This window comes from Grus americana, chromosome 18, assembly GCF_028858705.1.
Source record: "Grus americana isolate bGruAme1 chromosome 18, bGruAme1.mat, whole genome shotgun sequence".
Classification (NCBI taxonomy): domain Eukaryota; kingdom Metazoa; phylum Chordata; class Aves; order Gruiformes; family Gruidae; genus Grus; species Grus americana.
The window spans coordinates 1,320,379-1,344,777 of record NC_072869.1 but is presented as its reverse complement, the minus strand read 5'-3'; the positions used below and the strand labels follow the sequence as shown (position 1 = coordinate 1,344,777).

The following is a 24,399-nucleotide window of genomic DNA, read 5'->3' as shown; positions in this document are numbered from 1 at the left end:
GCTCGGGGTCCTGCCCCAGCCAGCCCATCCCCTCCGGTCCCCGCAGCCGAGAGGGCACCGGCCAAGGGCTGCGCCAACCTGACGCTGGTCCTGGACAACTGGAAGTTCGCCATCACCTCCCAGATGAGGAACCTGCTGCTCTTCGACCACCAGACCGTGCTGCCCGACTACGGGAGGTGAGGGGGCCGCGGGGCCGGCGAGGCCCGGGAGGGGGGGGGGACGACAAGGGGTCCCGCTCGCTCACCCCTGTCCCCCGCGCAGGATCCGGTCGCTGTCGGGGGCCCTGGACGATCTGTACCGGGACTTCAGCGCCCTGAAGGAGCAGCTGGGGCGGCTGTCGGCTCGCTTCGCCGAGGTGGAGGCCTTCGTGGACCAGCTCGGCCGGGCCCGCGACCCCGGAGCCTCCCTGCGCCGCCGGGGGCTGCCCCAGTCCGCCCGCAGGCCCCCCGACACCCCGCAGTAGCCGCCCCAGCACCGGCCCCGGGAGGGGGGGGGGGGGGGGGGCACAGCACGGCGGCCGCGTCCTGCCCGCACCCGCGGGGCAGCGGAGGAGGACACGGGGGGGGGGGGGGGGGTAACGGGACCTCTGCCGCCTCGGGGGGTCCAGCCCGGTCCCCGCTCGCCATGAATAAAGCCGCCGCTGACCGCCAGTATCGCCTCGCCCCTCTCTGCGCCCCCGCCACGTCCCGGCGCCCTGGGACAGGGGTAGAGGCTGAGGCTGTGCCCCCCCCCCCGGTACCGACCCCGGGGTGCCGGCCTGGGCCCGCCCATCGCAGCTTTACGGCCTGTCGCAAACTCCCCGCCCATTGCGGCGGCGGCCGCGCAGCCGTAAAGCGGAGCCGCCCGCGCCCCCTGCCCTGGTACCCGCAGCCCCACCGGGAGGTGATGGTGGGACGGGGGCGGGAGGGGGACCGAGGTGTGGGGGGGCGGCAGGGGGCTGAGTGAGGCTGTGGGAGCGCGGGCAGAGCTGGGGGAAGGGGCAGGTGTGGGGTGGGGGGCTGTGGGGAGGGCGGGGGCTGGGGGAGGGAGGGAATGGGGGGCTGGGCCCGATGCTGGGGGGGCTGGGCCTGCGGGGTGGGGGCTGCGGGGCTCCCTTAGGGCTGGGGGGGGGGGGGGCTGCGGGGCTGTTAGTGGCCCGGGGGGATGGGGCCGGGCTGAGCCCGCACCCGCGGTGCTCACGGAGGGTCCCCATCCGCTCAGCACCCCCCGTCCCCCAGCGCTGACCCCTGTCCCCGCACCCCCAGGCTGGCACCGCGCCCCTCCCGCACCATGGCGCACGTGGGCCACAGGGTGGACTACCTGGCCGGCTTCTGCTGCCCGGTGGGGGGGCTGGTGGCGGGCAAGCCCCGGGTGCTGTGCCACGAGAACGAGATCTACCTCTCCAACGGCAGCGAGTTCGTCTACGTCTACGACCAGGAGGGGAAGGTGCTGAAGGTGAGCGGCCTGGCAGGGCGGGGGGGGGCTTCATCCTGCGGCCCCCGTGCCGGGAGGGTGCTCTGGGGACCGTGTCCCGTGGGGACGGTGTCCCGGGACAGGGCAAAGGTGGTGGGGACACTGGTTGTGTCCCCTTTCGCTGGTCACCCTGCCCAGGGTCAGAGTCTTTCCCGGGGGCCCGGTGTTGGGGTTCCCCCATCCACGAACGAACTTCACTTGCTGCATCAGCCCCCCCTTACCCGGCTCCCAGGGCCCTTCTGGGGGTGGGGGTGCTGCTGTCTGGCCCCTCTCCTAAACTAGCGAGACAAACAGTTAATTAAGCTAGAAAGGATTTTTTCCTCCCCGAGCGAAGTGACGTCTCTTTCATTTCTCAGCTACAAAGGGTTTCGCTATTGTCTTTGCTGTGACTAACAACAGTCGTCGTGTTGAGTTATACACGGCTTCTTTTTTTAATTTGTTCTTATTATCATTTCTAAGAAAGCCATCGCTGTAATATCAGGATTTGCCTCCTACACTGCGCTCCTTCTCAGGAAAGTAGATCATGTACCGGCTTTCTGATCGCTATTTTCCTTCCCCTCGGGGAGCGACAGGCTGCCTCGTTACCTGCAGCCCTTCTCCCAACCCCCCACCGCCCCTCGCCCAGGAAAGCCCAGCTTGGTCTGCGATCTGCGGCGCTGCCCAGGGATAGATTTATTCCTGGAAGTCACTAATAATCTGCATTTGCAGTAAATAACTGGTTTAGTTTGCGTTGGGGTTGTCCAGCGAGCAGTTTCTTTCTTTACCCCACATGGGTTCTGCCCACCTGGCAGCGTGGGCACCTGCGCCGAGCAGCCCCCTCCGGGTGCCGTAGGAAGGTGACGATTCTTTCTGCTTTTCCACCCAGGCCGTGTACCGGTGCCCCGACCAGGTGTGGCACGTGGAGCTGCTGCCCCAGCCCCGGCAGCTCTACATCCTCTGCGCCCACAGCGGCATTTACTGCGTCTCGCTGGAGCAGCAGAGCAGGTGAGCTGGCTGGCACCCCCGGGGACACGAGCCAGCCCTGTGCCGTTAGCCCCAGTGTCCCGGGGATGCGTTGGGCTTCCACCGCTGCCCTCTCCCTGCCCGTCCTCCCGCAGGCATGGGAAGCGTTATGTGGTTTGAAGCTCTGGCTCTCTCCGGATCGCTGCTCTTGCAGCAGATGCTAAAAGCTGTGCTGCGGGGAGCTTGTTTCCGAGGGCCAGGGTAAGAGGCGGCCAAGGGAAGCGTTGGCTTCGCCTCACGGCTTGGCTGAGAGTTCTTCCCTGTTTGCTTGAAGGTTAATGGAGCAGACGGATGGCGACGGCCAAGAAAGCAATTGCCCTTCCGGCGTCTTCCCCGTGGACTCGGACGCCTGCATCTTCCCAGACTCCAGCCTGTGCATGTTCACTCTGCTCAACAACTTCGTCATCACCTTGTCCCAGGCTCACGGCAAATGGTGGATGAAACTGCATGAGCTTCCTCGCCCTGACGAGGAGAGTCCCCCGTACCGGCAGGTCAGCGAGGTGGGCTTCTGCCCCGGCCCCCAGCCCGGGGACGAGGGGGACGGCCCGCCCTCCCGCTTCCTGCCCGTCCTGTGCTGCGCGTCCTCCCCGGGTGCCGTGGGGTCCGGGGAGGGGCTGTGGTGCTCCGGGGGCTTTGTGCTGGAAGAGCCCCTCTTCAGCCTGCTCTTCGGGATCGACGCCGCCATGCTGGAGTCTCCTATGATCCTCTGCGGCTTCCCGGATGGACAGCTCTGCTCTGTGCCACTGAAGGCCCTCAGCTCTTCGTCAGCCGTCGACGGCTGCCATGACGTTTCAAACCAAGACCCCCCTGTGAAGATCCTCCATCATTTGGAAGAGCCCATCGTCTTCATTGGGGCCTTGAGAACAGAGCGGAGGGTGGCAGAGGATGCCGAGGACGAGCAGCTCTTCGGAGATGCTGGCTGTGACTGCGTGGTGGCTGTGGGCCACTACGGGAAGATGGTGGCCGTCAAGGCGGATCAGAGGGAAGAGGCGACGGTGCCGGAGCTCAGAGAGTACTACTTGCGTGGGCCCATTCTCTGCGCCGCCTGCGGCAGCGGCAGCCGCATGTATTACAGCACGCACTCGGACATCTCAGCCGTCGACCTGGACTGGGTCGGCGATTCCTCCGACCCCGAGGACGCGGAGAGCTGCACTGGCGTCCTGCCTCCCGTCCTGTCTCCAGCCAGTTTAAGTATCTGTAGCGTTGTGGCTCTTTCCTTGTCTTCTCGGGCGTCAGAAGGTACTGCCGGCAGCGGGGCGTGCGCTGGGTCTGGGGTGGAGCGGGGCAGGATAGCTGCCTATTCCGGCCCGTACGTCTCCACCCCTCCTTACGGTCCAGATTGGGCTCCGTCCTCCATCCGTTCTTGTTGACTCCCCTCGTTTTTGTAAGTCGTTTCTGTCGAGCATGCCGACTCGGGCTGAACGCGAGGTGTGCTGGCAGCTCCGGCTCTTCCCCTCCCCGGTCGCGGTTCCTCTCTGCTCGGCGTCGCAGGTTCCCACGGGGCGCCGGCACCAGCCCTGCCTGTCCCCTTGGGCTCCTCGCACGGAGCGCAGCCTGCAGGGACCCCCAGGCAAGCTGGGGTGAAGCTCACCCCAGAAAGGAGGTTTGGGCGTGCCGCTGTCTGGACCGGGGGTTCCTGCGCGGCCGCTCGGAGCCTGCAAACGCTGGGGCCCCCCCCAGCCCCACAGCTTGGGTGCTCAGCTCCCCTCTCTGGCGAGAGCAGCGTGCGGTGCCTGACTGTGGCCTGGGCACAGAGTGAGGTGCAGCACTCGCCCTCGGGAGCGGAGAAGAGGTCCTAGATGGGGGAAAGCATCTCGTAGGCATAGCTGAGCCCTTTGCACGGGGCAGCACGAGGAGCAAACAGGGCCAGAACAGGCAGGCGAGCGAGGAGAGGCTCCTGGGGCACCCAGGCAAGAGCAAGGCAGGCAGCCCTGCCCACGCCCAGCCCCGCTCGCTACCTGCAGAGCTGCATGTGTCTCACCGCCGGGGACCCTGCATGGCAGCGCTGGCTCCCAGGGTGCTGCAGCCCACCCCGGCGCCTCCCCCAGCTGCTGCTGGCCTTGGCTTGGGGGTGACCAGCTGCGGGAAGCATGGCTGGGGCGGCGGGGCTGTCGGCGAGCGGGAGCCACGGGGGACAGGACAGGCAGGAGGGGGATGTTTCCTTTCTGCGGGGCGGCCCCTTCTCGGGGAGCTGCGTGCGAGGTGGGTGTGCTGTCGTGGTCCATGTCCTGTCTCCGTCATACCCCTCTGCAGACGGAGGCGATGCCTCCGGCTCCCGCTGCCTTGGGGCAGACGGTGCCATCCTGTGCTCCCCACCCCCCTGCATCCCTTCCCCCCAGCCATCAGAGAAGCCCCCGGCTGCCTTCCCAGCCCCCCCGCCCCTCCTTGCCTGACCTGTCCCCATCTCTGCCCGCAGGCGAATCGGAGCTGCTGGCCTTGTCTGCCAAAGGCCGCCTCATGACCTGCGACTTGTGCAGCCCTGAGGATGCTGACGTGGGGCTGACGCCTGCTGAGGTCGGCCGGAGGATTAAGGAGCTGCTGTCCGGGATAGGCAACACCTCAGAGAGGTAACGGGCAGGGCTGCTCGGCGTCGCGTGCTCGTGCTCTTACTCTGCGAACTGTGGGTTTGTGGGCACCAACCTGGGGTTTTGTGCATCGGCCATGAGGTCTCTGGCAGTAACCGCTCCAACGTTTACCTTTCTGGCGTGCAGGAGCCTGGCTGGGAATGCCCCCCCCCCCCCCAACCTCGATAGGATAAAAATAGTGCTTAAGGGCAGCCCTGCCTACTGCCCCCCTCCCCGGGCGCAGCTGGCTCCGGCGCCGCGGGCGTGCTGGTGTTTACAGCCTCGGCGGCAGAAGGTGGGAGAGGCAGGGTGCCAGGCGCTCCCAGACACCCTGCCACGCTTGCCAAGTCTGTGGTAACAGGCACGGCAGGCACGTGCCTACGGCCTCCACGGCCATCTGCGTGTGGGGAGAGGACACGGATGCATCCCCCTCTTTCCACGGGGGGATTCCCAGGGTCCGGCTGGCCAGAGCTGCTCCTTGGGGTCAGCTCAGCTGAGGGGGCTCGTGGGCAGAGCGGCCCAGCAGGCAGCGTGGATCCTGGCTGCCTTAGAGATGGAGCCGGGGAGTCCCTGGGGTGGCTCAGGGCAATGGGCTCGTGCCAGGGGCTGCTCGGCTCGTCTGCCGCAGCAGCACAGCGCTCTTCATGCAGCAGCTTTTGGTGCTGGCCTCTGCCACGCTCCTGTCGCTGACCTGGCGTCCCAGCTGCCATCCCTTCTGCTGTTTCAGTGCTGGTGCTTTGTCCTTGCAGAGTTTCCTTCCTGAAGAAGGCGGTGGACCAGAAGAACCGAGCCCTGGCCAGTCTGAACCAGGTGATGAACGTGAGCGCGGCTTTGCTGTCCAGCCAAGAAGGCCAGAAGCCCATTGCTTGCACTGTCACTGCCAACTGGAGCTGCCTCCTGCTCCAAGATTCCGTCACCATCTCCTGTCTGCTGGAAAACTGCAGCGAGTACAGCCTGGAGGAGGGCTGGACCCTCTGCGTTCAGCTCCTGGCCAGCCCCTGTGCCTTAGAGGAGGAGTCTGTGGATTCGGCCACCACCTTCACCTTCCCCATCAACCAGCTCCTCCCCGGGAACAAGAGGGAGCTGACGCTGCCCCTCGGCTCTGCTGCGGACACCAAGCTGGACCTGCCTCTGACCATCTCCTGTGCCCTCTACTACAGTTTACGGGATATTTTGGGCAGCGGCTCCGACTCCTCCGAGGCCCTGGATGATCTCCTGCCGGATGACTCGCCCATCCTCTCCCCAGACAGAGAGGGGATCTGCCTGCCCCTCAGCGAATGCACCATTGACATGCTCCAGTGCCTCCGTTTTGAGAGCAACCCCCCCAGGCCAGATGCCTCCCCACCAGCAGCTGCCCCCCCAGACCCTGTGGAGACCTTCCTCAAAGCATCCCGGGAGCAGACTGAACCCGAGGGGGCGAAAGCTGGCGAGCTGCCGGATGCCCCAGGAGAGGGAAACCTGCCCCCCTCAGCAGCGTCCATCAGGGTGTCCTCGGAGCTGCTGAAAAATGCGCTGAAAACCTCCAGCTCAGGTGGGTTCCTGGAGAGGAGCGTCCCGGGAGTCCCCAGGGTATCTCTCTGGGGAGAGATGCTCGTGTATCCTGGCTTGTGGCCATCCAGGGAGAGGCTGGGGTGTCACTGTCACAGCCTGTGCATGCATGGGGGGGTCACCAGCAGCCGCGTGGCCCCACGCTGTCACCACCTCAGCACGCGTCTGCTCGCAGGCTGGCACCTGGGCGCGATGGTGGTTGCACGGCCGAGCTCAGCTTGTCTCGGCGGGAAGGGGAACAGCCCCCGCGTCAGCCCTGGCCTTGCAGGGTCTGCACCAGGCACATGCCGCTCTGTCCTGCATCGCAGGGATGGCATGCATCGGCGTGACAAGCTCTGCTTTCTCTCCTTTCGTCCCCAGATGTCCCGCTGAGCTGTGCCACGCTGCGCTGGCTGCTGGCTGAGAACGCCGGGGCCGAGGCGCTGAGCAGCGAGGAGGTGGCATCGGTGCGTGGCACGGCACCAGACGGAGGCGAGGTGCAGCTGCTTGTCCGAGAGGCAAGGAATGGGTTAGCCCTGCAGAGAAAAAAAACCTCCCCGCGCCCCCGTCCTTCGGAGTCAGCTCCATCCTGCAGCCCCTCGCTCGTGCCGGGGAGCTGGGTGCCGTATGGCCTTGCCGTGCTGACCCCAGGCTGTCGGCTGTGGGTCCGGGGACGCCTGGGTGCTGCATGGAGCCTGCTCGCTGCCTGCGCTGTGGGGCTGGGGCCCGTGTGCTTGGCTGGACGGGCTGTGTTGCCAGTCCCCCTTGTCCCCACCCTGGACTTTACAAAGGCTGTGGCCGCTTCCCTCCCTCTCTGGGTGGGAGTGCGTCCCCCAGACGTTCCCATTTCCCTGCCGCGCAGGGCAGTGGGCTGCTGCGGTGTCCCTGTGTGACAGGCTGGCCTTGTGAGGGCGAAGGCAGATGCCCCCTCCCCTCCCAGTGTCCCTTCGCTGGCCCGTGGGGTCCCTGTGGGTGCCTTTTGCTGCGGCCTTTCCAACTGGAGCGGTGTGGCTCCTGCTCCTGCCCATCTCATGCCCAGCCCCGCCAAGATGCACTAACCTCGGACGCTCCTTGTGCCCCGACCTGGCGTCAGGCTTGGCTGTGGGAAAAAATGGGCTTTCGCTGCCGGTTTATCTGGCTGCGCTTTGCTGGCTCTGCAAAGCAAGGGGAAAACGTGGCTGGATTGGGGGTGTAAATCTGATCTGCTGCAGCTCATCCTCCTTTGATGCAAAAATCTCCCTCTAAGCGCAAAGGAAAAATAATAATTGCTGCCCAGCTCTCCCACCGGGGCTAGTTGACCCTGCGCTGAGGGGCACGCAGGCGTGTGCTGGCAATGACCTGGCTCAGGTTGATTCACGCTTGACAGCCCTAATATCACCGATGTGATTAGTGACAGCGTTAATTCTCCTTGGGCTGAGCCTGCCGGATTAAATCTGCTGGGGTGGCAGCCTGCGTCTCACCAGGGAACAGGCATCCACTCACCCCCAGCAGCACTGGGCGAGACCGGTGGCCGCTCTCCCAGCTGCGGTACCTGCCTGTGCCACCGCTCCTGGCCAGGGCTGAAGGCCCTGATGGCTACCGGGGCCGGGCCAGGGGCAAATGCCCCTCAGAGGGGCTGGGCAAGTGCTCTGATGCACCCTGGCAGCATCTCTGCTGCGTTTGCCTGTACCAGGCTGGAGAACAAATGGGCTGGGGAGTGCAGGGAGTAGGGACAGGGGAGGAGAGCCCCTTGGGGGGCCCTGTGCCCACAGTGGGGGGTCCTGGGGCCGCCCTCGCCCCCTCCCCTGCAGTGAGGATGTGCTCGCTGTCGCAGGTGGCCATGAACGACCTCAGCCCGGCAGGCCCCATCCAGGCCGTGGAGATCCTGATGGAGAGCCCGTCCCTGGCCGACATGTGCCGGATGCACCACGCCGTCATCCGGCGCATCCAGGTACGCTCAGCCGCCACCGGCCCCGGCAGACATGGCCCTGGGGGACAGGGGGGGCCCTAAGTAAGCCAAACCCCGGGGCCAAAGCCTGGGGGGGCAGCCGGGGGCTCCGGGAGGGTTTCTCTGGCACCACCGTGTGGCAGACAACCCGGCCATGGCCTGGCCTCTGGCAGGGCTGGGGAGAGGGGACTGTCACAGACCCCGCTGCCTTCCCGAGCCCCGGCCTCGGCTCTGGGTGTTTGTGCCACGGAGCCCCGGGAGGTGTCGGCCGTCTGCCCCAGGAATGGGCCCCGCTCGCTGTGGCAGCTAAACGGAGCGGGCTCCCCGCGGCACACGGGGGCTGGCAGCCTTCCCGGAGGCGCTTCGACGCCAGGCCTGGGGAGAGCAGGGCAGCGCGGCTGCCATGGTGGAGACCTGCTTCCTGCCCAGAGCTGTGGTCAGGGCTCCCCGGGGCTGGGTGCTGCCGCAGCCGGCCCTCCCGGCCGCCCTCCCCAGCAGAGCTCTCCTCCCCGCAGGCGCTGGTGCTGGAGCAGGCGGCGCAGGGCTCGGGGCCCCCCGACCTCCGCATGCAGTACCTGCGCCAGATCCAGGCCAACCACGAGGTGAGCCGCGAGCCCGTGCTGGGGGTGATGGGTGCCCACTGTGCCCTGGTCCCCTCCCCATGGGGTGCACACCATCGGGGACCCCCCAGCCGACCTGCATCTCTCAAGCCCCATCTCCCTCGCGCAGATGCTGCTGAAGGAGGCGCAGACCCTGCGCGACCGGCCGCCCCTCGGCGAGGAGGGAGCCGCGACGGCGGAGAAGCTCCTGCACGTCTACAGGCAGCTGCGCAACCCCAGCCTTGTTCTCCTGTGAGCAGGGGGGGTGGCCAGCGCGCCCCGGGGGCCCCAAGCCCCGCCGGCCGGGGTGGGTGCCCACCGGGCCAGTGGTGGGGAGAGACCCCCGCCGGAGGAGGAGCGGGCCCGGGCGGGAGGGCTGGTGGCGAGGGCAGGGAGGCCGCGGCGGTGGTCCGGGTGGGGGGTGTGTGTGTGTGTGCGTGTTTCGTGGTCGTGTTGTCGGCAGCACCGGAGGGCCGTGGGGCTCCGGCGGCAGAGCGGGGGCTTCTGGGCTGGCCCGGCCTGGCCCTGCCGCCCCCCAGCCCGGCCACGCCAGTGGGCAGCCCCCGGGGCCATGCTGTCTTGTGGATCGTTCTAGCCGTGGTAGTTTAGTGCTCTCCCAGTGGCCGCTGTGCCGTGCCGGCTGTGGGCTGTGCCCCCGTGCCGCCTTGCCTTTCAGGATCAGGACAAACAGGGTGCTGTGCCAGGGTGCCCAGCGGGCGCCCACCCGGGGGAGCCCCGTTTTCTGCTGGGCAGGGGAGGGGGTTTTCCGCTCCCCCGTTGTTTCTATAAATGATCTTGTATTTCTGTGGTGGTGCAGCGTGTTTTGGCCCAGTCCTTCCCCGCACTGCTCCACTGTCTGTAAATCTGTCGTCTGCCATGAAAACAATCGTGCCGCTCAGCGAGTGCCCGTCTCTTTTCCTTTCCATCTCCCTTTTCCTTTCCATCTCCCAGCCAGGCCCTGGGGGGCTGTCACCGGCTGCCCCCACACACACACACACACATTCCATGGGCATCCCAGCCCCTCTGGGCTCTGGCTCCCTGTGCGGCCCCTCGGGGTCCCGCCCGCAGCGGGTTTGCTTGGCCGAGCCCCCTCCCCTGCGCCCACCGCCCGGCAGCTCTGCCTGCGGCAGCCCGGGGGTCCCTGCGTCCCAGAGCGGGGGCAGGATCAGCCCTTCCCTGGGGTGCGGGGGGCTCCCGTGTGGCAGCACCCTCCCTCTGGGGTCACAGGCCCCGGGCTGGGCACGGCGAGGGGGACGGGGGGATCCCGGGGCCTCACCCCAGCCGCCCTCAGGTGCTGCAGGAGGCAAAGGAAGACGAGGCGCTGCCCTGGTGTGATCCAGCCTGGCTTTAATGCCACGAGTCGAGGGGGGTCGGGGACGCAGCTGCCATGGATGGTGCCAGCGCCACTGCCAGCCTCTGCTGGGGACGAGCTAGTGCCCCCGGCCAGCCTGGGAGCGGGACGGGCTGGGGGATGCCGCGGCGGGGGGGCCGGTGCCAGGCGGGTCAGTACTCCCAGAGCGTGGCCCGCAGCACGGACTCGCTGTCGGCGCGCAGGGTGCCAGCCGGGTCCCCACGCAGGTACCGGCCGTTCTTCCCTTTGATGGCGACGCGTCCCCGCTCCCGGAACTCGAAGAAGAAATCCTCGGAGAGGTCCCCATCGCTGCACACTGACCCGCTGCTCGCCACGTACCAGAACTTGCCCCCCTGGCCTGCAGAGAGCCCCCAGGGGCTGTCAGTGGGGTCCAGCCAGCCCCTCAGCAGCCCCACCCCCACCCCGCCGCCCACCTTGGATTTGGTAGGCACCGTCGCTGAAGCTGATGTGGAAGACGTCGTAGACGGAGCGGTTGGAGTCAAGCAGGTTGGAGCCGCGGTGGTAGCAGACGAAGCCATGCTCGCCCCGCAGCACCAGCATCGGGCGGTTGATCAGCTTCAGCGTGAACTCCTCGTCCTCCCCTGCAGGGCAGCCTGGCCCTGAGCACCCCGGGGTGGGGGGCCAAGACCCCTCGCCCGTCCCCAGCACTTACCCATAGCGTCGCTGACGGCCGCCAGCTGCCCGTTCCTCTTGGTGCAGACGTAGCGGCCGTTGCTGGCACGCAGGGCCACCCGCCGCCCACGCCACTCGATGTCGAACATGGTGTTGGCAGCGCTGGTGGTGGAGGGAGAGCGTGAGCCGGAGTAGCCTCTTCCCCCCAACCCCCTCCGCTGCCCCCCCAGAGCCCCATGCCGCGGCACGGCACCACTCACATTTCGGTGGCCACGGCCTGGATGCCCCCGTGAGCCACGAGGGTCCAGTAGCTGCCGGTGTTGGTGTGCAGGCTGCACTTGTTGGTGTCGCGGTCGATCTGGAGCTGGAAGGTCTCGTGGTTCAGCTCCTCGTCCTGGTTCGCCGAGACGTTGACGCCTGCGGGCGGGAGCAGCCGTCGGCACCGGCCATGTGCGCCGATGAGCCGCGGCTGCGCTCTCCCTGCCCCCGGCCCCTCCCTGGCAGCAGTAAATCCTTTTGCGAACAATCGTGCTAATTGGGCTGGTTAATCTGATTGCTGCTGCGTCCATCTGGTTAGCGCCGCGGCGCACAAACCCCCTATTTATAGCCTGCCCGCCACCGTCACCCGGCCTTAAGCTGCTCGGCACGGGGCGGGCGCGTTGCCGATGCCTGCAGGGATGGCGGGGCAGCCGGGGGCACGGCGCGGCCACCGCTCCCAGGCCACGGAGGCCCCTTGGGGACCCCCGCGGGCTCTGGAGGCCGAGGTCCCATCCGATGGCCCCGTGCTCCCTGCTGCGGGGTCTGGCTGTGGGCAGGGCTCTGCCCAGCCCCTCCTGCCTGCAGCTGCCTGCGCTGGGCTGCCAGGCTCAGCCCCGTGCCAGGGGAGGACACGCACAGAGCTGTGTGTGCAAACACACACGCGTGCCCCCGCGGCTGCGCAGAGCCCTGCACGTGCCCCTGGCGCTGAGCTGAGCCCTACACATACGTGCACGCGTGCAGCGCTGCAGAGCCGTGCACACAAACGCACGTGCACGCACCGTGCTGGGAAGAGCCCCGCACACGCATGTGTGCGCACACAGCATCATCCATGCACAAACGTGTATGGGCTGTACACACAAATGCATGCACCTGCAGGCACTGCACGGAGCCCTGCTCACACACACGTGTGTGTTTACACACACCCCCCACGCACCCCCCCGGAGCCCTGCACACACAAACACCCCCAGACACCCCCACGCACCCCCCCGGAGCCCTGCACAGCCCCACTGCTGCTCCCACCCTGGCCTGCCCGGCCGCAGCCCCCCCCTTGCTGTTATTGTAGGGTCTCCTCCTGAGGCGGGGGTCCCGGGGGTGCTCCCACAGAACCCCCCATGGCTGCGGGTGCTTTCGGCTCAGCCGATGCCCAAGGATCCCCGTGGGGCAGCTGGGGCTCCCGAGGCGGGCAGGGAGCAGGCAGCGGGGGGCGGGCAGGGAGCAGGCAGTGGGTGCGGGCAGGGAGCAGGCAGCGGGTGCGGGCAGCCCTTACCCTGCCGGATGGAGACATATCTGCCGTTGGCTGCCGTGAAGACCACCTGGGGGTGGCTCTCCTCCAGATCGAAGAGTTCGTCTTTGCCCGGCTTGGAGCTGCGGCCGGACTTGAGGGTGCCGGTGGGCCCCGTGGGCGCCAGGTATTTGCCGTCGCAGTCCTTGAAAGCCAGCTTGCCCGCCTTGAACTCGAGGGTGTAACCGGTGCGGGCGCCGGGCTCGGGCACCAGCGTGCCATCGCAACGCAGGTAACGCTCGTCGGCGGTGCGCAGGCTGTACTTCTTGTCCTGGAAGCAGAGGGTGATGAGGGCGTCCACCCCCCAGGGCAGGTTGCTGTCGGTGGCGATCTCGTCCTCGTGGGCGCTGAGGTGGGCGTAGCGGCGGCGGCTGACGCTCAGCAGGTTGGCCTGGGGGTGCATGGCCAAGTGCACGGTCCAGAGCTCGCCCTCCGTCACGCTGGGGGCGAAGCAGGACAGACGATCCTCCCGGCCCCCGAAGAAACGCCGGTGCGGGGCCGACTGCAGCGCCCAGCGCCCGTCCGACTGGGTGATGATGCTGAAGCCTTCATCCCGGCCCGGTTGCTCGGCTTCGCACCGCACCTTCCCGTCCTTGTCGGCACCCAAGTACCGGCCCAGGTGGCTCTTGAGGAAGACGACGGAGCTGTCGGCTTCATCCTGCTCCAGCGTCCAGATCTGCTTGCGCTTCAGGCTGGGTGCCGAAGCGTTCACCTTGTAGCCGAAGCTCTCCGCGGTCAGGTACCGGCTCTCGCAGTTGATCAGCCCGAACTGGATCTTCAGGACCTGGTGGATCCCATTCGTTGGCATCTTCCGCCGGCGCAGGGCGGCCCCCGGGGGGCTGGTGGGGGCTCCCCGGCCCTACCGAGCCCGGGTGTCACGGCGGGGCCGGCCGGCTGCGCCCACGGGGGACGTCTGTGCTGCCCCGGCGCCGCTGCCGCACTGGCACCACGGGGCGGCTTGGCACGGCTCGGCACGGCGCGGCACGGCGGGGGGGGGGTGCCGGGGGTGGGCCGGGGGCCACGGCCTGTTTAATTAGCCGCAGGTAGGATTACAAAGTCTGGCCAGATTGCGGTGGGCACCGAGGCGGCCGTAACTTACAGCGGGGCTTTTGCAGAGACCCCGGGCAAGGGGGCACCACGGCAGCCCCCGGGCCGGCTCTTCGGGCTGTGTGGCCGCACCGCCACGCTCTGTCACCACGGTCCCGGCTCTTGCCCGTCCCGCCACGGAGCTGCGGGTGGAAAACTTGGGTGGGAACCCGATCCGGGTGCGGGCCGGCGTATCCGTTCCCGGCGGGCTAAGGTTACCGGCCCCTCTGATTCAGCAGCAGGTCACCTCCAGCCGCGCCGCCTCCCGGCCAGCCCCTAAGCGCCTTACCAATTAGCCAGGCATTTTGATTAGTTTAAACCTTTTATCCTGCTTTGGGGCCCTTGGCTTCCATCTGTCCTGTGGCCCCAAATCCTTCCTGCAGCTGTGGATCAGGGTCATGGCCGCTTCCCCCCCCGCCAGCCCACGGGGGCGATGGCTGGGACCCCCCATCATCCAGGGTGTGGGGTCCTCAGTTCCACAGGGCTGAGACCGCCTGAAGCTCATGACAGCGGTGTGGATGTGCTGCCTTGGTGGGGGACAGGGGGGGACAGGGGACAGTCCCCACTCCTGTCCTGCAGGCACCTTCCCCCCAGCCCAACCAGGACCCCCCAGCTGGGGCAGGCACAGCCGCAGGGACCCCCGGCCTCGGCCATGCTCCACCGCAGGGACCTGGGGATGGGCAGGGACAGGCAGAGACGGGCAGGGACAGGCAGAGACAGGCAGGGACGGGCAGGGACGGGCTCTCTGGCACCGGGCCCTGCCACCGCCTGCACCCCAAAGTGCTCAGACACCCAGTGGCAGCCCCTGCACCGGGGACTGGCTGTGCACCGGTGATGCGGCTGTGCCGCAGCGAGGCCCCGGCCATGATGGTTCCTGCAGCCGCCTTCCCCCCGGCCCCACGGCTCCAGTGTCAGCACGGCGCCCAGTTATTGTTCCCGAAAATAGGTCCCAGGGATTGGTTGCCTCATGACTTTTTCATGGCCGGGCTCTCTCTTACCGCGCCGGGGGGGTGCCACAGCCCCCCAGCCGCTGCATTACCCGAGCCGCAGCTGCGCTGCCCGGAGCGGTGTAACTGACCCCCGCCGAAACAGATACGGGTCGGCTTTCAGGCTGGGGGGGTGTAAGTGGGTCAGGGTCCCGGGGGGGCTGGGGGGGGCAGTGGGCTCCCGGGGTCTGGCAGGGCAGCAGCACTGGCTCTCGGTGGGTGCACACCGGCACCTGCCTGGCAGAGCAGCCGGGAGCTGTATTTATACCTGCCGGCCCCCCCAGCCCCCCCCGGCGGGGCTCAGGTTCCATCGGGGGGGGCCCGCCTGGGCCCTGCCCCACAGCCGCAGCCTGTCCCTGCATCCCCCCGGCTCGGGGACAGCCGGACCCCTCCCGGTGCCACCCCCAGCCCCGCTCCCCAGTGGAGGGGGGGGGGGGGGGGGGGGGGGCGGCTTCTGAGACCCGACACGCTCGTGACACCCCTCCTGCCCCGGCACCGCAGGGGGCCGCGCTGGGTGGCCCACCCTGGTTTCCATCCGACACCCTTCCCGCGAGAGATGGGGGGTGCAGGGTGGCCCGGCCGGGGGGGGCCCAGCCCTGGTGGGGGGCCGGCGGATGGAGGGGGGGGGTCAGCCGTGTCAGGGCAGGGGTTGGGACGGGGGTCGGGGTTTGGGGGGGGGAATGGAGGGGGGGACGGGCTGGGGGTGGGGGTCAGGAGGGGTATCGGGGTGCTGGGCGGCGGTGCCCGGCCGTACCCCTGCGGACAACACCCCACCGTCACCCCTCCCCGCGCCAACACCCGCCCGTCACCAGGGCGACGGGAGGGGACGATGACTGCGTGTCACCACGGCGACGGAGGCTGCGCACAGGCAGCGGGACACGCGCGCACACACACACGCACACACACACACACGCACACACACGCGCGCGCGCACACCCCCCTCCCGCATCGCAGCGAGGAGGGGCGAGGCGCGGCGCCTTCCTCCTCCTCCTCCTCCTCCTCCTCCTCCTCCTCCTCCTCCTCCTCCTCCTCCTCCTCCTCCTCCTCCTCCTCCCCCCCGTCCCGGGCGAAGGTCCCCGCGGCGGCGCGGGGCGGTGTCGGGGCCGGGCGTCCCGCTGCCACCGGCCCGATCGCTCCTAATACGGCCGGGACGCGCTGCCTGCGCCCGCCCCGCATGGCGGGGGCACCCCGGGGCCGCCCCGGCCCTGCCCGCCCTGCCCGGCCCTGCCCTTACTCACCGGGCGCCGGGGCGGCCTTGTTTGGGCAGGAGGAAGCACCGGGGCAGGGACCCGGCACCGCCCCGGCCTCCCCCCCTCCCGGTATCGCCTCGCCCCGCGGGACCCGTCCCCGCAGCGTCGCATTCGCCCCCCGGTATCTCCTGCCCGGAGCGCCTCCCCCCCCCCCCGGGTGTCCGTGGGCCCGGGGGGGTCCTGAGTGACGGGCGGGGGGCTGCCGGGGAGCCCCACCGCTGTGCACCCCCGGGATGGGGAGCTGCGGGATGCGGGGGCTGTCACCTGCGCAGCCCCCTGAGCCGGACCCCACCCGGAGGTGCCGGTGCCCACCCGGCCACCAGCCCAAGCCCTCCGTGGCCTGCGGAGGGACGCTGGGCCGGGCCGGCCACTCGTTGCTGGCGTGGGGACACGAGACCCCTCGACCTGTGCCGGGACCCATACAGGACCCCCCGTCCCTCCGCCACCCACCCAGCGCTGGCACCCCCTGCCCTACACCCTGGCACCCCTGGTCCGCTGCCGCCACACCACTGCCACCCCTCCGTGCCACCCGGCCAGGCTCAGCCGTCGGCAGTGCCGGGGCCTGCCAGGGAAGGCCTGAGCGTGCGGCGTGTCATCCCCGAGCGGTGCCGGGAATCCCTCGGAAGACGGCGAGCTTCCGCTGCCAGCTGCTCCTGGCACAGACGCGGCGATGGCAAGGCCGGCAGCCGCCACCTCCACGCGCCTCGCTGGCGCGGAGGGGCTGGGGGTGCGGGAGCCGCGCTGGGCAGCGGGTGCGGGGGGCTGCCGGCACGGTGCGTGGCTACCTGAGGTGGTGTGTGGCTATCCGGCATGGTGCGGGGGGCTCCGGCGCAGCATGCAGGTCCCCGGCATGGCGCACCGGTGTGCCCCGTGCCCATGACACCCAGCAGTGTGGGGCGCGTGGCCCGTGGCACCCCCTGACGAAGCAGGGGGGCTCAGACACGAGGGCCCCAGGCTGGCGGGGGCCGGGGTGCTGCCGAAGCGGGGTGCTGCTGGAGTGGGGGTGCCAGCTGGGCTGGTGGGGCTCTCGCTGGGGAGATGCTCTGGGTGGGGCGGTGCAGCGGGGGATGCCCGTGGGGGATGCCGTCCCCAGGCAGGGTGCCACCCGTGGGGTGCACAGCACCGTCTGTGGGGTGTCAGCGTGGGCGCGCTGGAGCTGAGGCAGAGCGTTTTGGGGTGCTGGCTGTGCGGTGCTGCGCGTGGGCCGGCACTGCCAGAGTGTGCATGGCCGCCCACGGGGTGCGGGGTGCTGCCTGCAGGGCGCAGGGTGCTGCCTGCACGGTGGAGGTGCCGTCTGTAGGGTGCACCGTGCTGCACCGCAGGCACGGCCTGCCTATAGGTGCTGGCAGGACACGGATGGTCAGGGGGTGCTTATAGCCATGGGATGCACGCGCCGGTGCGTGGCGCGGAACCTATAGATACGTGGTGTTACCTATGGGGGTGCAATGGGCGTGCAGCGCAGCTGGGGGTGCGCGGGGCTGCCGGGGGCAGCGCTGCCAGTCTGGGGGTGCAGCTGGGGGCGAGCCGGGGTGCACAGCGCTGCCCGAGGGCTGGGTGGTGTCACCAGCGGGGTGGTGGGCACCAGGGGTGCTCGGCCTTGAGGGGTGCCCGGTGCTGCTGGTGGGGTGCAGGTGCTGCCCGAGGGGTGCCCGGTGCTGCACGGGGGTGCACATGGATTGGGTGGGGTGCACATGCAGTAGGTGGGGTGCACACGCTGCTCGAGGGGTGCACGCGCTGCCTGAGGCTGTGCACGTGCTGCCCGGGGGGTGCCCGGTGCTGCCCGGGGGTGGGGGGGTGGGGGGGCGCGGTGCCACCTTGGGGGTACGGGGCCAGGCCCTGCGAGGCCCGCGGGGATCCGGCGCTACCGGAGGGGAACCGGGCGCCGCCCGGGGAGGGGGGGTGGTCGGTGCTCGGCGGGGGGTGCCCGGCGCTGCCGGGGGTGCTGCGGGTCTCGCGGCCGGGGGGTCCCGCCGGGGCCGGGGGTCGCTGCCGCACCCCCCCCGCCCCCCCCCTCCCCGCGCCCCATGCAGGTTCCGGGGTGCCGCGGGGCGGGGGCAGCCCGGCAGCCGCCCCACGTGGCCGGGTCCGCGCCAGCCAATGAGAGAGCGTGTTTCTGAAAGATCTCCATATATGGCGATGTTCTCGGCCGGGCGGGCGGGGCCGTCGCCCTCTGGGTATAAAAGCGCGGGGCTGGGAGCCGGACGGTCTCACTCAGCCGGCGGCAGCGGACCAGGCGGCACCGTTTCCCCAGCGCCGAGAGCAGCTTCCCCCGCACAGGTACCGGCACCGGCCCCGCGGCACCGGCGGCCTTGGGGTGTGGCCCGCGCTCCTGTCGTCCCCTTCTCCTGCAGTCCCCGGGGGGTGGCGGGCTCTGTCCTGGCCGGCGTGAGCTGTGCCCGTGTCCTCCCCCCTCCTCCGCTCCCCTTACCCCCCCTTCCCCCCCCCCCGCGCTGGAATGGTCTCGCCCGTTTGAACGGGCCGTTGGGGGGGGGGGGGTGTGGGGGGGGTGGCGCGGCGTGATTGGCAGCGGCGGCGGGTGACGTCAGGGCGCGGGAAATTCAAACGGCGGGCGGGGTCCGCGCTCCGTCCCGGGGGGGGTGGGGGGGGTCGGGCCCGCAGCCAGCGCGGCCTCCCGGGACGGCTGCGCTAACCGGGCCGCCCCTCCGCCGCAGAGCCTCCGCCATGGAAGAGGAGATCGCCGCCCTCGTCATCGACAACGGCTCCGGCATGTGCAAGGCCGGTTTCGCCGGGGACGACGCCCCCCGCGCCGTTTTCCCCTCGATCGTCGGGCGCCCCCGGCACCAGGTAGGCGGGAGGGAGAGGAGGGGAGGGCGGGCCGGGGCGGTGCTGCTGCCGGGCGGGCGCTGACTCACCCTCGGTTTCCCAGGGCGTGATGGTGGGCATGGGGCAGAAGGACAGCTACGTGGGGGACGAGGCCCAGAGCAAGAGGGGGATCCTCACGCTGAAGTACCCCATCGAGCACGGCATCGTCACCAACTGGGATGACATGGAGAAAATCTGGCACCACACCTTCTACAACGAGCTGCGCGTAGCTCCCGAGGAGCACCCCGTGCTGCTCACAGAGGCTCCCCTGAACCCCAAGGCCAACAGAGAGAAGATGACACAGGTACCATCGCCCGCCGGCCGCCCCTCGCTCTCATCTTGTTCACAAACCTCCTTTCGTTATGGCATCTTAAACCTGAGTTTGTTTTTTGTTTTTTTTTCTCCCGACGTTTTCAGGGTTCTGTATTCCTGGCATTTCTTCCCTGACGCCTCAGGTTTCTTTCATTTGTGTTTCTGCCTGCATTCTTTGCCTTTTTTTTTTCCCCTCACACACTGGTTTGGTTTTTTTGCATGTCAGCATGTGTGTTCTAACGTGGGTGCGTGTGACCCAGCTCATTACTTGGTGCTAATTGATTTTTTTTTTCCTTCCAGATTATGTTTGAGACCTTCAACACCCCGGCCATGTACGTGGCAATCCAGGCCGTGCTGTCCCTGTACGCCTCTGGTCGTACCACTGGTATTGTTATGGACTCCGGGGACGGTGTCACCCACACCGTGCCCATCTACGAGGGTTATGCTCTGCCCCACGCCATCCTGCGCCTGGACTTGGCTGGCCGTGACCTGACAGACTACCTCATGAAGATCCTGACAGAAAGAGGCTACAGCTTCACCACCACAGCCGAAAGGGAAATTGTCCGTGACATTAAGGAAAAGCTGTGCTACGTCGCCCTGGACTTCGAGCAGGAGATGGCCACTGCTGCCTCTTCCTCCTCCCTGGAGAAGAGCTACGAGCTGCCCGATGGCCAGGTGATCACCATCGGCAACGAGAGGTTCAGGTGTCCAGAAGCTCTCTTCCAGCCTTCCTTCCTGGGTAGGTGTGGGCCGGGGCGGTGCTGCTGTGGTTGTCTGCGCGGTTTGGGGTTGGCGTGACCCAAAACCGAGGTGCTGCGTTGGGTACTAACGAACCCGCAACTCTTCTCCCCAGGCATGGAGTCCTGCGGCATTCACGAGACCACTTTCAACTCCATCATGAAGTGTGACGTGGACATCAGGAAGGACCTGTACGCCAACACGGTGTTGTCTGGTGGCACCACCATGTACCCCGGCATTGCCGACAGGATGCAGAAGGAGATCACAGCCCTGGCGCCCAGCACGATGAAGATCAAGGTAAGAAACCTCCTTCATCCTGCAGCGGATGGGGCAGGGGGGTGGCGGGAGAAGACCGGGCCGCTCTGACCGTCGCTGCTCTCCTCTTGCAGATCATCGCTCCGCCTGAGCGCAAATACTCCGTCTGGATCGGCGGCTCCATCCTGGCCTCGCTCTCCACCTTCCAGCAGATGTGGATCAGCAAGCAGGAGTACGACGAGTCCGGCCCCTCCATCGTCCACCGTAAATGCTTCTAAACGGACTGCTGGCAGGTGCGCCGCGCCTGCTGCATGAGTTGTCTCACTAGTATATGTTTGCCCAGGCAAATCTATACACCTCATGCTAGCCTCATAAAACTGGAATAAGCCTTCTTTCAAAAGAAACTTGCCCTTGGAAAGTCTGTACCTGATGTTAGACTAAATGTCAGCACTGGATGCTCGAGCTGTCACTTGATTTGACCTTGTTATTCGAGTTAACTGTTCCCTCGGCGTACCTGAGCGAAATACCCTGTACAGATCCGCTCCCAGCCGCGGGGCTGGCGTGGCACCTCGCCTCGGAGGGGAGCCCACGGCTGACCGGGGTTCCCGCAGCTCGCTACACTGACAGTGGCCCGTCGCCCCGGGCTGGGACCGGTGTGTACAGGGTATTTGGAGTCAGTTTTTTTTTTTCTGCCGTACATCCAGTGTGGAGTATTCCAGATTTCCTGTAGAGGCTGGTAGGAGTCCATCGAGAATTCACTTCTGTCGCTGCCGTTCTAGCAAGGTTGGGAAAACATATCGCATCCGAGCCTTACGAACCAGTCTTCATTCTCCTCCCCACCCGTATCCCAGTCGACATCACAGGGCTGAAGTTCCTCAACTTGAGTTGCTGAAACTTTGCATTTACACCTGTAAATTTATGCATCGTTTAATTTATGTAAGATTTTTGTACGTTGCCTTAATGTTCTCACATGACAGTAGGAAACCAAAATTTGTAAGTCATCCTAAAGTTGAGAAATTGTAATGCCCAACAACACATCATTGTGTAAGGAAAAATAAAAAAGCGCTGCAGTAAACTCCACCTGGGGCTGTGTGTGCTGCGTGGGGCGGGGGGGGGGGGGGGGGGGGGAGTCAGGGGGGCTGCGTGGGGGGGGGGGGGGGGGAGTCAGGGGGGCTGCGTGGGGCGGGGGGGGGGGAGTCAGGGGGGCTGCGTGGGGCTTCCCCAGGGCAGGGTGACATTGCCCGGGCCTGTCCCCAGTGGGAGCTGAGCTCGGGCTTCCCAAGGAAGCTGCGCTGGCACTTTTGGGGTTAAAAGTGGGTGTTTACAGGTGCCAAAGCAAGGAGGGGGGTGATGGGTGCTGCCCTCGGCCCGGGGCAGGGCTGGGTGCTGCCAGCAGAACTGGTTGGGTGCGGATGGGTTGGCCCTGGGAGCGGCTCCCCGGGGCTCTGGGCAGAGGTGCAGGTGGAGCCCCAGCCCTTTGCCCTGGCCGGGGTGTCCCGGGGCTGTGGGGACCCCCCCCCCCATCCTGCACAGGCCTCAACCTGCTGCCTTGAGGGGTGCTGGGAGGGAGCGACCCCCCCCCTCCCCGAGCCCGGTGTTTCCTGTGGCACCGCTGCTTCTGAGGGGACCGAGAACCCTCATTCGGTAACTGCCAAGGTCAGGCAGCGCCGGGCGGTTGGGCCCTGGCTCCGCTCCCCCCCTGCCCTCACCGGGGGAACCGCGTCCAGGCGGGGGTGCCGGGGCCCCCCTGTCAGCCGGGTGGCACAGCCGGCACCCAGCCGGTTCTTCCCCCGGGCTCCTCTTGCCGCCTTCCCCGGCACCCTCTGCCCACCAGCGTGGTCTCCGGCCACGCCACGGCTCTTGCTCCCCTCCTCTCCAGCGGTGCGAGGCAGGCGTGGGCCGGAGCACCCGGTGCCTGTCGCGGCGGGTGGGATTTGCTCCAGGGGCACCTGGCCGGGGTCGAAGCCCCCCGGGGTGGCCGCGGGGCTTGTGCAGCTCTGCACCCCCCCCCCCCCGCCCGTGCCCAGCGTCCCCGGGCGAGCGGGTGACCGTGGGCACGACGGACGGCTGCGACCACCGAGGGGGACGGCGGCACACCCGTCACCCGGGAAGGGGGTGTGCGGTGGGGCCGGGGCGTGCTGCCTGCTCCGGGCGGTGTCACGGTGCCGCACGGCCCCGGCTGTCGGCTTGGGGGTGCAGGGGAAGGGGTGGGGGTGCACCCCTCCGGGACTGTCCTGGGGAGCAGGATGCGGCCGTGGCTGGGCACAGCTGCGTGTGCGAGTGCTCGGTGCTGGGCTGATGCAGCCTGGGCCAGGATCAGGCCCAGCAGGGCGGGGGGGGGGAGGTGTCCGGGTGCCCCCCAGCCCCGTTCCCGGCAGCCTCTGCCCCCCCCCCCCCCGCCCCCCAAGCCCAGCAGAGCCGTGGCCCGGCCCCAGGCGCCGGTGCAGGATGAGTCCCCGGGGCCACCCGGCCCACGGCACCTGCGCTCACCAACTGGCCAGCACCCCCCGCACCCCCAGCTGTCCGCCCGCCCAGCCTCTCTGCACCCATCGCTGCCTGCACCTGCCTGCCCGTCCAGCTGCCCGGCCCTCCCTGCGTCCGTCCGTCCGTCCGTGTCCTCCGCCCCCGCCCCGTCGCGCCCTGTCCCGGGGCGGCCGCCAGGGGGCAGCAGGGCCCCGCCGCTCCGCCGCACGACGCGAGTTTGCGCGGTCTCAGCTCCGCGGGGGCCGGGGCGGGCGAGGCCGGGCGGGGCGTTCCCGAACGCCCCGGGCCCCCCCCCCGGCCCCCGCAGCCCCCGCAGCCCCCCCGCCAACACCCCCCGTGCGCCCCCCGGCCCCCCCCCCCCCCCCCCCCGCAGCTGCCGGCCGGAAGGAAAGGGTTAACGGCACCGGGTGGTGAGAACAAAAGGGCTCCCCGCCAGCCAATGGGCGCCGGGCTCTGCATCCCCGCACCCTCTGGTTGGCTGCGGCGCGGCCAATGGCGTGCGAGCTCTGCCTGTCCGTCTGTCACCACGTGGGGTCGGAGCGCTCTGCCCCCCCCCCCCCGCTAGGGACCGACCCGGAGCGCTGCCTGCACCTTCCTGCCTGCACCTTCCTGCCTGCACCTTCCTGCCTGCACCTTCCTCCTGCCTGCACCTTCCTGCCTGCACCCTGCTGCCTGCACCTTCCTCCTGCCTGCACCTTCCTGCCTGCCTGCACCTTCCTCCTGCCTGCACCCTGCTGCCTGCAGCTTCCTGCCTGCCTGCACCTTCCTCCTGCCTGCACCTTCCTCCTGCCTGCACCTTCCTGCCTGCACCTTCCTCCTGCCTGCACCTCCCTCCTGCCTGCACCTCCCTCCTGCCTGCACCTTCCTCCTGCCTGCACCTTCCTGCCTGTACCTTCCTGCCTGCACCTTCCTCCTGCCTGCACCTTCCTGCCTGTACCTTCCTCGTGCCTGCACCTTCCTGCCTGCACCTTCCTGCCTGCACCTTCCTCCTGCCTGCACCTTCCTCCTGCCTGTACCTTCCTGCCTGCACCTTCCTCCTGCCTGCACCTTCCTCCTGCCTGCACCTTCCTGCCTGCCTGCACCTTCCTCCTGCCTGCACCTTCCTCCTGCCTGCACCCTGCTGCCTGCAGCTTCCTCCTGCCTCCACCCTGCTGCCTGCACCTTCCTGCCTGCCTGCACCTTCCTCCTGCCTGCACCTTCCTGCCTGCACCTCCCTCCTGCCTGCACCTCCCTCCTGCCTGCACCTTCCTCCTGCCTGCACCTTCCTGCCTGTACCTTCCTGCCTGCACCTTCCTCCTGCCTGCACCTTCCCACCTGCATCCTGCTGCCTGCACCTTCCTGCCTGCACCCTGCTGCCTGCACCTTCCTCCTGCCCACAGCTTCTTCCTGCCTGCATCCCTCTTACCTGTAGTTGCCTGCATCCCTCCTGTAGCATCCTTTCCCCCCTGCAGCCTTCCTGCCTGCATCCTGCCTGCACCCTCCTTCCACCCTCCCGCAGGCTCCTGCATCCTCCCTCCCCTCTCCTGCATTGCTCCTGCAGCCCGTTCCCCCCCCTTCATCCTCCTCCTGCATCCTCCCCCCCCAGCCCCACTTCTGTCCTGCCCGCAGCCCCGTGTCCCCCCATCCCCACAGCTCGGGGGCCCTCCCTCCAGCCCTGCCCGGGTCCCCAGCCCTGCCTGCATCCCTCTCATCCCTGCCTGCATCCCCCAGCCCTGCCTGCACCCCCCCTCTAGCCCCGCATTCCTGCACCCGCTGTGAGGCACAGCCCCACACCACCAGGACAGGTGCCACCAGGATGGGGGTGACAGCACGACGGGGACCCCAGGGGTCCCACCCTCACCCTGTTGCCCTGGGACCCCAGTACCTTGCC

General features: G+C 68.3%; 3 protein-coding genes across 5 annotated transcripts; 2 read left to right on the top strand and 1 right to left on the bottom strand.

Annotated features, from left to right (window-relative positions):
- Nucleotides 1–631: 631 nt before the first annotated feature.
- FAAP100 (FA core complex associated protein 100) lies at nt 632–9,991 on the top strand. Of its 3 annotated transcripts, none has more exons than XM_054846300.1 (10): nt 632–882; nt 1,245–1,434; nt 2,318–2,436; nt 2,729–3,693; nt 4,871–5,021; nt 5,768–6,549; nt 6,927–7,063; nt 8,359–8,475; nt 8,988–9,074; nt 9,202–9,990. In XM_054846300.1, the coding sequence occupies exons 2-10, from the start codon at nt 1,270–1,272 to the stop codon at nt 9,325–9,327; spliced, it is 2,649 nt and encodes an 882-aa protein (XP_054702275.1). In that variant the 5' UTR covers nt 632–882; nt 1,245–1,269; the 3' UTR covers nt 9,328–9,990. The 3 variants fall into 3 exon arrangements, with proteins under 3 accessions (XP_054702275.1, XP_054702274.1, XP_054702273.1); XM_054846299.1 differs by having other exon boundaries at nt 807–860; nt 6,927–7,042; nt 9,202–9,991; XM_054846298.1 differs by having other exon boundaries at nt 809–860.
- Nucleotides 9,992–10,429: 438 nt separating this feature from the next.
- On the bottom strand, nt 10,430–14,335 carry FSCN2 (fascin actin-bundling protein 2, retinal). The gene is made up of 5 exons (XM_054846635.1): nt 12,581–14,335; nt 11,316–11,472; nt 11,096–11,217; nt 10,857–11,024; nt 10,430–10,780 (listed from the first exon to the last, which is right to left on the bottom strand). The coding sequence occupies exons 1-5, from the start codon at nt 13,401–13,403 to the stop codon at nt 10,575–10,577; spliced, it is 1,476 nt and encodes a 491-aa protein (XP_054702610.1). The 5' UTR covers nt 13,404–14,335; the 3' UTR covers nt 10,430–10,574.
- Nucleotides 14,336–18,101: 3,766 nt separating this feature from the next.
- ACTG1 (actin gamma 1) lies at nt 18,102–21,125 on the top strand. The gene is made up of 6 exons (XM_054847089.1): nt 18,102–18,194; nt 18,590–18,722; nt 18,805–19,044; nt 19,353–19,791; nt 19,906–20,087; nt 20,180–21,125. The coding sequence occupies exons 2-6, from the start codon at nt 18,600–18,602 to the stop codon at nt 20,321–20,323; spliced, it is 1,128 nt and encodes a 375-aa protein (XP_054703064.1). The 5' UTR covers nt 18,102–18,194; nt 18,590–18,599; the 3' UTR covers nt 20,324–21,125.
- The last annotated feature ends 3,274 nt before the right edge of the window (nt 21,126–24,399 follow it).